This window comes from Rattus norvegicus, chromosome 10, assembly GCF_036323735.1.
Source record: "Rattus norvegicus strain BN/NHsdMcwi chromosome 10, GRCr8, whole genome shotgun sequence".
In the NCBI taxonomy this organism is placed as follows: domain Eukaryota; kingdom Metazoa; phylum Chordata; class Mammalia; order Rodentia; family Muridae; genus Rattus; species Rattus norvegicus.
Genome location: NC_086028.1, coordinates 31268925 through 31282032, shown reverse-complemented (window position 1 = coordinate 31282032; position 13108 = coordinate 31268925). Strand labels below are relative to the sequence as shown.

The 13108-nt window shown below is 43.3% G+C and overlaps 1 protein-coding gene across 1 annotated transcript in view; it reads left to right on the top strand.

Annotated features, from left to right (window-relative positions):
- The window catches only part of Itk (IL2-inducible T-cell kinase), a 61338-nt gene that overhangs the window by 33972 nt on the left and 14258 nt on the right, over positions 1 to 13108 (top strand). The window contains exons 7-11 of the mRNA NM_001108825.2: positions 892 to 957; positions 6789 to 6843; positions 11236 to 11318; positions 12099 to 12232; positions 12612 to 12686. Of these exons, the coding sequence (NP_001102295.2) occupies positions 892 to 957; positions 6789 to 6843; positions 11236 to 11318; positions 12099 to 12232; positions 12612 to 12686 (413 nt within the window). The remainder of the gene's footprint in view (positions 1 to 891; positions 958 to 6788; positions 6844 to 11235; positions 11319 to 12098; positions 12233 to 12611; positions 12687 to 13108) is intronic.

Genomic DNA, 13108 nt, shown 5'->3' with positions numbered 1-13108 from the left:
TCCTTGGCAGAATCTGGAGACATTTTACATGTAATCAAGTTTACATCACTCATTTCACCGATTAAATCTGGAAGCTAAGAGAGTTGAAGGGACTCTACCAGCTTTCTGGTGGAGAGGGGAATACAGAGCACCTTCATATCTACAGCGCTATCACGATAAAAAGGTGTTCGGAATATGAATATGGATTACTTCTTGCCATGTTGTTTCATATCTCTATTATTAATTTCAACTCAAATGTGGCACTTCACCTTGGCATCGAGCCTGACCTTGACCTTGTTTTTAATCTTATGCAGGGTCTCATACGCTACCTCAGGCTGGCCTGGCACTAACTGTGTAACCAGGCTGGCCTCAAACTCACAGCTATCTTCCTGCTTCGGCCTCCTCAGTACTAAGATCACAGGCATGGGCCGTCTGTTCAGCTTGACCTTACCTTATCTCCTGGTTCTTTATCCGAAGGTGCTCAATTAGAGAGACTATAAATTTAAACGCGTATAGCATCTACTGGAAAGAGTTTTAAAGACCTGCGGTTGGAAAGTTGGGTTCTTATATCTTAATTATTTCAATTTTCTTACTGTGGAAAATTAGTAATTATCACAAAAATTAATTCTAGAAAATACAATTTGAAAGGTATTTTTTCCAGTAGAGGAAATTTCATGTTGAGAGCAGGCAACAAGTAGAGCCTTGCAAGTAAAATAGCCGGGTGTTGCTTTCAACCAAGCACATACCTTTGTCACTTCCATCAGCTATCTTATTCAATTTCTTATGCCCTATCACAAGTGCCAAATACTGTGAGGCTTCCTATTCTTACATGGCATCCGTAGATGAAATCTATTAAGTGGAGATGTGAAAATCACTCCTCTGCTAATCTGAACACTGTTTCCCTCTTTACAGGCATGAAGGATATGCACCCAGCAGTTACCTGGTGGAAAAGTCTCCAAATAGCCTTGAAACCTACGAGTAAGATGCTGTATTTTTTGACTCACTTGTTTGTGCGTTGTTTGGTTGTTTGATTGGTTGGTTATTGAGGCAGGGTCTTACTGGGTAGCCTTGGCTGCTCTGGAATACACTATGGAGACCAAGCTGGCCTAAAGATCAAAGATCGGCCTGACTCTGCCTCCTAAGTCCTACCGTTAAAGGCATGTGCCACCATACCGTTATGATTAGTTTCTTAGAATGATGGTACTAAGATTTTCTTCCTAGGTCAAGCATGAATTATGGGTTGGCTATAAGAGTATCAAATGGTTCCCTTTTCAGGCCTGCTTTGTTTTCTTCTAGTCTCTCATCATTAAAACAGTAAGGCTTTAGCTCAAATGAGGGAAAAGCGAGTGTGGTTAGTACACACCTTCTCCTTTTGTAACAGGACAGTTCTTAGGGGTCTGGAGAAGAGTCTGTGGAAGAGAAGATCCTGGGAATCCCAAGTGTTGGTGTCACTTGAGAGAGAAAATCCCTGGGAATAGTGGATAATACATCAGCTGACTTAAAGCATGGTTGAAAACAGAATTGCCAATATCAGAGCAGCATTCAAACCCACAGATATCTGCTTAGGCAGTGCTAAGTGTTTACTACTAAGCTATCACTTAGGAAAAGAGTATTCGGGTTCAATTTTAGTGGAAATATCGAATGTTTGTTAGATAAAATTCGATAGAGTGTACAAAGTACCCACCTATCACGTAGCTCTTGTTTCTGAATGGCATTCCCCACTAAAGATAACTGTGACTTCTGAAAGCAGTGGAGAAAGCAGACTCCAGGGTTGAGGGGAGGAAGGAACATGATGAACTTGGAATGCCTTCTTGCACTAAAAAGTAAAGAACTGATTTTTTTTTGAAATTTTGTTTCAGTGATTTAATCATATCAAATAGGCACAGAAGTGAGGTGTTTGTTTTTTAAAAAGCTCCTACTGACCAGACTGGAATAATTGAGTATCAAAATAAATAAGGATAGTAGTAGACTATGACTCTTTGAACAAGATAAAAATATATAATAAACAGATCGATAAGTAAGTAAGTGACTGTATAAATAAGACAAGGTTCTTTCTCAGGAGAATATGGAAGGCTGACCAAGCTTGAAAAGCACTGTGAACTTGTTCACAGTGTCAGTTCTGGCAGAGTCAATGAATGTCACCAGGAGATGAACTATCATAATGGTAGTATATTTATAGGCTCAAAGATGTCACTTCTTAAATCAATTGTAAGTACAAAATGAAGCTAACTGGTGAACCCATCTTATGAGCAACATTCACCTCATTATGGCTCCAAATATTGTCCATTATCCCTGCTCCAAAACATGCCCAATATGAATTTAATCATGAGGATACAGCGACAAGTCCAAATTAAGGAATATTTCTATAAAATATTGCCTTTATTCTTCAAAAGCAACTAAGTAGGATGAAAGCCACAAAGGGCTGAGAAATTGGAACCTGTTGAAGGAAACGAAGGAATGTGGTGAGTGAATGCACAAGTAATCCTGTACTGGATTTATAACCATAAAATAGGTTTCGTTACCAAAACAGTATGGGAAAGTAATACAATCTTGATAAGGTTTGCAAATAGACAATATATAGAGATATAGATATTAAAATTCATGGAAGCAGACCATGGAGTACTTAGGAGTAAAAGTCTGCTCTCAAGTAATGCAGGAAAAATATACAGGGCTGATGAGACGGCTCAGTGGGTAAAGTGCTTGCTGTTCACTGATGATGGTGTCCTCCTGAGTTTGATTCCCAAATGTGCGTAAAAATGAAAGAAGAGAACTAACTCTACAAAGTTGTCCTCTGACCTCCTCACTCATACACCATGGTGAGTATGTAACACACACATACACACACACACACACACACACACACACTCACACACTCACTCACACACACACCATAGACACACAATAATAAATAAATATGATGATTAAATTTGCCTAGCCATATGTCTAAATTATCTACAGAGAGTAGTAAATGTGTAAGCATCCAGCCACTGGTTCATCCAGGTAGAGGGTCAATAGGAGTTCCTTTACATTGTTTTATAACTTTTGGGTAAGCTTGAAAATTTTCAAACTTTATTATTATGCACACAAGAGTGTGCCTGTGTGTGCCTATGAAGGATATATGGCGATCAGAGTACAATTCCTGGAGTTGGTTCTCTTTTTCCACCTACGTGATCCAGGGATTGAGCTTATGCTGTCTCAGCTTTTACTAGCTGAGCTGTCTTGCCTGCCTTGAAACGCAGAGTTGTGGAGCTTAGTCCCAGTGGGTACATACATCCACAGAACACTCCCTACCTAAGGCTCAGGGAACACTGTAAGAGATGAGGCAGAAAGACTGTAGGAGACAGAATATTTGGGAGTTTACTGTGAGAACGAATCTCCTATTATTGTCAGAAGATACTCCCATAAAGTCTCACTGACATGACAGCTCAACCATGATCTGAACAAGGGTGGCACCAGTGAACATGGCACACCGGATGGAGAGATGCCTTACACAAAGAACTAGGGGAAACTGAGAGCAGAAGAGCACACTGATTGGTTGTCCAGTGCCAAATGGTCAACCCTGAAAGCATATACACAGCGTTAGACACACCGAAGAGGTTTTAGTTAGGGAAAGAGAGGCTCTGGATTTGAAAGGGACCAGGGAGGGTATGTGGAGGGGTTTGGATGAAGGAGAGGGGAGAAATGTTTTTATTAAATTATAATCTCAAAAGTTAAGAGAGGGAGAGGGGGAGAGAGAGAAAGAGAGAGGGGGAAAGGAAGGAAGGAGAGAAGGAAGGAAGGGAGGGAAAAAGGTTCTTGCCCTCTCCCCCCCCAAATCGAGCCTGGTAATAAGTTAGTAAGCAGAATTCCTCCATGGCTTCTCCTTCAAGCTCCTCCCTTGAGGTCCTGCCTTGGCCTCCCTTGATGATGGCCTAAGGACAAAATAAACCTCCCACAGAAATTTTAAAAAAGGGGTTGGGGATTTAGCTCAGCGGTAGAGCGCTTGCCTAGGAAGCTCAAGGCCCTGAGTTTGGTCCCCAGCTCCGGAAAAAAGAACCAAAAAAAAAAAAAGAAATTAAAAAAAAACGAATACTCATTAATATAAATGAATACTCATTGAATATAAAACATCAGAGAAGAAAGATATGAGATAACCAGAACCTCTACCAACCATTAGGATCCGATGGCCAATGCAATGTGAATAGAAGCCAGGAACCAGGGGCTATCACCTTCTCAATACTGCCTTTCAATGCTCTGGTCGAATATGTGTGAAAAGCCCTTCCCTGAGCCGAGAGATGATTCATCCTTCCCAAGGATGTTTTTGCTGAGATGAAACATAGAGGAGAGATACTTAGCTGAAATAATTGTTTATAGTCACAGCCTTTGAAGGAAAAGAAAAGTGGTCGTTTATCTCAACCGACTGCTTGGCTGAATAGCTGTGTTTGTTTTGGCCTTTAATCAAAATCCCTTTGTTTAGGATTCAAGAAGCAAATTTAAGGCCTCAACAAAATAAAACAGTAGGGAATTGATGGACCCCTAGGGGCAAGTAAAAATGTATATCCCTTTACCTAAAGGAATTTTAAGTAATTTTCATAATAAAAGCCATGTGGTCTGTGAACCAGTTTGTACTACCAGCTTGCATTTCCTGGGTTATGGAATCCCAGCTAGGAAATGATATAACAGAAGGAAACATTCTGATATTTAATATATAGCTGGATATAAGAAAGCTATCCATACTCTTTATTCCTTAACTTAGGTTGGACGATTTTGAGGTACAGTTTGCCTAAGAACTCAAGAACATACCACCTGCTAAGATATCATGGGTTGCTAACTGGACTCAGGTTTTCTGCCTTAACCTAGAAGCAGGGCCGTGGCCAAGTTCCAGCAGCCTACGAACTCCTGGGGGTGGGTTCCATGATCCCTACAGTGTATCCCGAAGCTGCAGGTGGTTCTGAACTCAGTATGGACTATGCTTTTTCCTCTATATACAGGCTATGGGAGAGCTTACTGTAAATTAGAAACATCGAGAGATTAACACTAATGGCTAGCAATGATAGAGAAGTTATAACAATAGACTACCATAAAACCGCCATCCTAACTACTCTTGCATAGAGTAAGGGTCACTTGAACACAGACCCAGCAGTACCGTGGCACTGTACCTGGTGACCCTCACAGCAACCCAGTGAGTCATAAGTAGGTATTGTATGTAGTGTATTGACTGTTGCGAGGGTGACTTATACCCTGCATGGTTGTCACGAGATTTCATCGTGTTACTCAGAGCTTAGAATTGATAACTTCTAGAATTGTCCACTTCGTATTTTCTGGAACCATGGGTTGACTGTGGGCAACTGAGCTCACCAAACAGCAAAATCGCAGAAGAGAGGTTACGGCACCTCACCCTCTGTGAGCTTTGATCCCTTCTTGGGTAAAGACAGGATCAGAGGAGACAGGAAAGCAAAACACTGCAGTGCAGACATTCCTTCACTCCCCGTGCACGGAACTAAGCAGACCTCCAGGGAGCGACACCATTGTCTGCTGAACCCAGACCTGTTTCACACTTTAGAGCACAGCTCTAGCAACCCATATGCATTGCTGGGAGCTTGGGTGGGATGAAGCACACTTGTTGGCCATCTGGGAGGCCATGAATACAGTCTGCTCTCCAGACCGTGTTTTAACAGTTCCATGGAATCCCCTGGTTCTCTTCTTCTTGGAGGCTCTCAAGTAGCCAAACAGGTTCTGTAGACACTATTTCGTCCCCCACCTAGAGCCTCTCCTGCATTTGTTAAACTCCAAAAATAAATTGTCGACTGATGACCATTCTCCTTTTGTGGTAGGCTTTCTGGCCCAGAAATAAGTAAGACCCTGTAGGCGTCCTTTACCAGGAAGTAACTTATTATGTCAGCCTTTACACTTCTAGAGAATTATTATCCAAGTGCTAGAGGACTCTGAATGCTACTGGGCTGAGGCGTTTATCCATGTTTTGGCGTTTACGTGTCTTATATATGATCGCACATGTTCAGTTGGATACTTTACACTCCCATGAATGGCTGGAATGAGGATATGGGCGAGTAAGGGGTGAAGGAGGGGTCACATCCCCACGGGACAGTTGACCAACTTACGTGTCTGCGCATCCTACTGCACGGACTCCTGATCACCCTGCACATACACACACGCATGGACAGTGGATAGCCTGCATGGCCATTTCCCGCCTTTCTTCTTCTTAGCCCTGGGGGAGTCCCTTTCCCCCACCGCACTTTGTGATCGGGATGGTCGAAATATGTTTCTGCATTGTAACAACATTCAGAAACTTCATCCTTAAAAATGATTCCTGGTTCGCCATTTATTAATCACACTCATCAATTACAAAAACTTTGCAGAAAGTCTGGGGGGCCCAATCTTAAGAAGAAAATTATAACAACCATTTTCAAAGGATATTTGCCAAACTTGCAAATTAGTATCAACGTTTTTTTTTTTAATGGCTGCCTGTCACCTTCCTACTACAGCACCCACTGACATTATGAAATGGGGGAGGTGAGTGTTTTCTATAACCCTGTCATGGAAATTTTCCAGCCTGCACAGAAGTAGAGAGCACAGTACAAAGAAGGCCCCAGACCTCAGCTCCAGCCATTACCAGTCTGATGCCGACTCTTGCTCCACTCTTATTCTCCTCATAAACACCTTACTACCTGGAAATCGTCACAGCTTTCCTTCTGAGTCTGAAGGGCTGACAGAAACAGAGAGCGAACACGTGGCTTTTGAGCATCCTCTTTTATCAGTAAGCGATGGAGTTTTCAAACTGTGACCTGTGGCTTGTTCCTTTTGGCTTTCAGGTGGTACAATAAAAGCATCAGCCGAGACAAAGCTGAAAAACTTCTTTTGGACACAGTGAGTATCTGCGCCCTCGCTAAAAAGAAATTGTACGGTTTCCAGCCGTGTTATGGTTATGCAGTGTGGTGGACTCCTGTGTTGGCTTAACAACGGCTTTCATGTCTGAGGACAGGTATTCTGAGGATTATCAGGCTAGACAGCTCAGGAAAGGAGGCCTGGGGAAGTGCTTGGCCTGGATGGGCACTAACACCATCTGCTGCCATGACCTTGGCTTCAGGGCTGCCCTGCTTTTCCTTGTCTCTGCTACTCAGGAATGGGTTCTGCCTAAAGGGCCTGTAGTTTATAGGAACCCTACAGACTTTTCACCTTCAATTGCACTCTGGCAGAGAAAGTGACCTCACCCAGGGATCTTAGAGTTAGGGGAAAGAGGGCTGAGCAGAGAGGAAGCAGGATTTGATGGGATGGGCCTCTGTTCTGCCATCAATTCAGTGGGTGACTGTGGGGATTTCTCTAGTGCTTTCTGGGCCCACATTTGTCAGTGAGGACAAACTGAACATCAGAGTAAATCAGGATGCCAGTGATCTGTTAACCCCTGTGTGCTCCTGGCCCTGTGCAGTTAGTCACTGTCACTGGACCTGAACTCCCCTGGGAACCAACACTCACTGAATAGTTATAAATGGGTGGAAGGGATACCAGGATCAAAGGCATTGGAAAGTGTACCCATAGCGACAGGAACTGAGCTGAGTCTTCTTTGAATACTGGTGTCTCCTTGGTTCTCAGCAATTAGTCATCTCCCGTGGTTCCCAATAGACCTCATATCTGAATTGCTGCAGGGTGTTTGAATTGCAAATTCTTAGGGGCCTGTGACATGGCTTAGTGCGCCGTCAAGACTGACAACCTGAGTTCAATACCCAGGACCTGCATGGTTGAGGGACAGACCTGATGCCCACAGTTGTCGTCTGACCTCGGCATGCCTACCACGGTGCATACATCCTGCCCCCACACACGTGAAATAGAGAAATGTAACAAAAATATATATTCTAAGATTCCATGGCAGATCTGTAGAAACAGGACCTCCAAAAGTAATCTAAATTTTGATTTCTCTCCTCCCTCCTCCCATTCATTTGGTTTGGTTTTTCAAGACAGGGTTTCTCTGTGTAGCCCCAGCTGCCTGGGTACTCATACTTTAGACCAGGCTGGCCTCAAACTCAGACCCACCTGCCTCTGCCTCCTGAGGACTTGGATTAAAGACTGGTTCCATATTTTCATGTACTGGATGTAGGGCACAAATGTAGCCAGTCCTCTCATTCCTCAGGCTGTGTTGCTGGGAAACAATGAAGCTTGACAAGAACTAAGTACAGAGAGCACAGAACTGGGACCCTGAATTATGCTGCGTTTAAACAACAAGGACATTTTCCTTACATTCCATTCAATCCTTAATAAAGTCAGTGTAGAGCTTCAAGCAGCCCACATCAATGACAGAGGAAATCAGTTCTTGTTGTTGAGAAGTTCTTTTCAGGCATTTAAATGCATTTTGCTTTCTCAGGCTGTTGAGATTCACTCTTGCTAATACTTTGAATTCGCTTACCTAATACTCTCTTCCTTCTTAGGTAAGTCTGAAGGCAGACTTCAGAGGGGCCCACTAAGCTTTAGTCTGGGTTCTGGACATTAAGAATGGGATGAGGTTTTCTTTCTATTTCGTTATCGTCTGACTCAATAGTGTTGCTTCTCTGGTGTACTCAGTCTTCTTGTCTCACAAGTACATGCATCTTAAGAGGTAGATTATATTCATTTCCCATTATTAACTAAAGCTTTGGGGTTGGGGATTTAGCTCAGTGGTAGAGCGCTTGCCTAGGAAGCGCAAGCCCCTGGGTTCGGTCCCCAGCTCCGAAAAAAAAGAACCAAAAAAAAAAAAAAGCTTCTAGGTTACAGATATGATATGTATATGTGTGTATGTGTCTATTTCTACATTTTACTTCGTCCCTATTAAGTAAGCTTAGATTTAACTGTATCAGTCACAAAACACTTAACAACTACTCATTCCATGAGTGAGTTCACCAAATGCTTGCTGTGTTTTTAAGTTATCATGGCTGGGCTGGCCATGAGTATCTGTGGGGGAAACTAAGAGCACAAACTCCAGCCTAGAGATATGACACCAAGAGCTAAGAATGCTTACTGCTCTTGTAGAAAACCAAGGTTCGATTTCTAGCACAGCAGGGACGTGTCTGCAAACAGAGAGAGAGAGCATAAGGAAGTACATAAGTTACTCTTTTCTCCTCTCCTTCCAGGGCTATACGAATATTTCACCTCCTAACATAATCTCTTTTGTTGTTGCCTCTTTATTTTTTCTCTGAATGGAGCAATAAAAAAAAAATCACTCTGAGATATTGTCTGTGTTGAGAGGTAATATTCAAGTCAGTGCCCCTGCAGCCCTCTTCAAGGGCTGTGTACCTGTGGCTACCTCAGCTCCTTGCAAGAAGTATGTGGTAAGGCACTTGCTTTCCTCAGACTCTGAGCTGCTTCAGCCCCAAATGAGACTCCATGTTGCTGTCACCAAATGTCGCTCACAGGAACTGTAGTGGAGAAAGGCAATGTTTGGGGGAGGCTGAGCTTTCCATGCTTTGGGGACCTGACAGTGACCTTGCCTGTCAGTCACCTGGTGTTTACAGAGTACTTACAGCCCTACAGCTGAGGACTGCTGTAATCACATCTTGTTTACAGAAAAACAATGACTCCTTTGAAACAGGAACACCAACACAAACAGCCAGCTATCAGTAGTTCGATAAAAAAAAAAAAAAAAAAAGATGTTTACGCTCCTCTCTTCAGACAGTTGGTGAGCGTCTGGTCTTTTGGGTCTGTTTCTTCCTTTAGAATAAGTGACATAACCAGATAAAATCTGCCTCTGCTTGAGGTCTGTTTCTTCCTGTCTCAGTTTAACCCATCACACTCCAACCAGCCAAGAGCCAAAGCTGTGTGATTTGGCAAATGGTAAAAACTGTGGATAATGCCCATTGAGCAAAGCCCTCAAACAAAAAGTCTCTACTCCCAGCAGCCAGAAGGTGGCTGTCAGCTGGCGAATGGAAAACAAGTATGGCCTGACCCTAAAGTGGAGTGTCACTGGGCCACAAGTAGGAGTGAAGTCTTTACACCTGTTACCACCTAGGTGGCCCTTGGAAACAAAAATGTAAATGAAAGGACCCACTCACAGAAAAACACATATGATTCCATTTACAAAAAATGTCTGGGTTGGGGATTTAGCTCAGTGGTAGAGCGCTTGCCTAGCAAGCGCAAGGCCCTGGGTTCGGTCCCCAGCTCCGGAAAAAGGAAAAAAGAAAAAGAAAAAAAATGTCTACATAAAAATGTCTAAAATAGGCAAATCTATTTTCAGAATGCTCATTAGAATGTATATTAGCATGCTCCCTCTCCCTCCCTCTCTCTCTCTCTCTCTCTCTCTCTCTCTCTCTCTCTCTCGCTCTTTCTGTGTGTGTGTGTGTGTGTGTGTGTGTGTGTGTGTGTGTGTGTGTGTGTGTGTGTGTGTTCATGCAAAAACTCTCCTTTGGGACTGATGGGTAGAGGGGTTTCTGTGTGTATATAAACCATAACTGTATGACTCCCGTAAAAGGTTCCTGTCTAATTGTGACCTTCACTTATGACCTTCACAATGTCTAATTTCAGTAAGTCATAATTAACAAGCTCTGCAGATGTTCACAACCGGTAGGAGGAGACCTAGGGATTTGGTTCTCAAAACCGTTCAGATTTTACAGTTCCCATCCGGAATGTGTGAGCTGGCATGCCCATTGCTTATGCTGATTCCTCCATCAGAACAAGCAAAACTCCCAGCATTCCTTCTACCCACCCCCTCTGTCTCTGTCTCTCTGTGTCTCTCTCTCTGGCTTTTTGTGTATCCCTCTCTCAACTAGTAGCATCCCACTGTTTCTCCGTCTGCCCTTCAGTGAAATCTGCATTGTGAGCAGGGCTCCAGAAATCAAGCCCCATTCAGGAACTGAGGGAGCTTATCAGGATAAGTTTCGTGCCCCTGAGGAGGTGTAGAACAGGCTGGCACATCATGGAGCAAGAAAATGAACTTGCTCAGGCACCAAAGTTCAAACTCCAATTCCACTGCTCACTATCCTTAGACCAATGGGAAATCCACTTACTCCCTCCAGCACTCACTTACTGACCTTGTTGTCAAAGAGGATAATGGTATCCAGGCTCCAACACCGAGGACTGGGAAATGTCTGTAGAATCCAGTGCCTGGTGAACTGTAAGGGAGAGGATCTGTGTCTGTCTATCCGTACAGGACCTCACATGAACAGCTGGTGGCTGCCACTACTGAAAGCCTGTTCCGTGCCAGTTAGTGCCTTCTCCTTCTTGAAGCAGGAGAGTGGAGCTAGGTTCCAGAGACTGGGTGTTAGATCACTAACCTTTCACTCTTTCCACCCAATCCAGGGTAAAGAAGGAGCATTCATGGTCCGAGATTCCAGGACACCCGGGACATACACAGTCTCTGTCTTCACCAAGGCCATCATAAGGTATGCCACTCGCTTGGCACAGAGGAATCATGACAGCTGCTTTTGTGTGACAGTGTAGATGTAGCGAGATCTGCCCATACATCATGCAGAGCCTCACTAGCAGTGGTGTGGCTTCTTCCAATGCTCCTGTAAAGTTAAAGCCCCAAGTTCAAGGGCAGGACTAGAGAGATGTAATAAGAAACAGAACTGGCTGGATACCAGATCCTTTCCTTGACTTTGGCAAGGCCTGGAGGCAGAGCTCTGAAGACATCACATACTTGCTTCTGTATGTGGTGAGCACATCAGGTAATAAATATATAGAGTAGAAGAAAGTAGTTTCAACTACAACTGGAAATAGACCAATGCCAGGTCTTGACATGCTAAAAATAAAACCTGTCTGCCATATTGAGAGTCCTGTGTGGCAGAGACTCCTGAGTGTGGGTGCATGTATGCAAGTGTGTATGTGTGTCTGTGTGTGTCTGTGTATGTATGTGCTTATCTCCAGATTCCACCCATGAGAGAAAGCATTCAATACTTGTCTTTCTGAGTCTGGATTTTTTTGTTTACCACACTAATCTTCTGTCCCATCCATTTCCTTATGAGTATCCTAATTTCTTCTTTACAGTTAAATAAAATTACAGTGTATATATGAAGCACTGTTTTTTTAATCTGTTTCTATGCTAAGGAACATCTATGATGACTCCATATTTTGGCTATTGTAAATAGTGCAGCCATAAACATGCACAGTCAAAAATCCTCACGCCGTTCTGGTAATAACTGTGTGTGTTCATTTGTTTCAAGTGAGAACAACCCCTGTATAAAACATTATCACATCAAAGAAACAAATGACAGCCCCAAGCGGTACTATGTGGCTGAGAAGTATGTGTTTGACTCCATCCCTCTCCTCATCCAGTATCACCAATACAATGGAGGAGGTAAGTTCTAGGGGACCGATCCCCACAAGGAGACTTGGGAAGAAATGACCGAGTCCCCACTGGGTTCTTTATGCAGCCCCAACTGTCCATAAATAGTAACTCAAGATGCAAATCAGAAACAGAAACAGAAACAAGCAAAACAAAAAACTTCCAAATGCCCAGGATCCCCATGCCTCCCACAGGAAATATCTGCTCTGAGGTCACCTTGTCCCTGCCCTCCTATGCTTAAGGATCCTCTCAAGGGCTCTGTGAAAACGGTGGTGGGACTTTTGGAATTTGGAAGTACTATTTCACGTACCGTTCTTTTCCTGGTGATTTAAGCTAGACAATTGCCATGGCAAAACCCTAACCATAGCCTTTGGTTTTTCTGTCAACCTAGGTTTGGTCACTCGACTCCGGTATCCAGTTTGCTCCTGGAGGCAGAAAGCCCCTGTCACAGCAGGGCTAAGATATGGTAGGCAGAAGATGTTGGACATTTGAGCTAAAACATACATACCTAAATGTCTAGGACAAATTCTGAGAGTATTTGCTATTAGCCTAACTGTTCTTTAAATGTCAGATGATTTGGAGAGATGGTAAGAGTGATCGATCATATGCATTTGTGTAAGACCAAACACATTTAGTAAGACCAAAGCAGTGCCCTTTGGCTTCAATTGAGGCATTCATTGGGCACTACTTTATACAGAGCACCCTACTAAATGGTGTTGAAAATGTCAGAAAATATCCCTTAGCACTGTGTTCTATTCTACCCTTTGGCACTTTAGTTATACTCTAACTTGTTGGGTCTGGGTCTTCTACAAGGGCTGGGAGCTGTCAGCATCAGAAATGTTTATGTAGAATAAAGTTAAGTTTTGAAGATCTAGGACTTTAACTCAG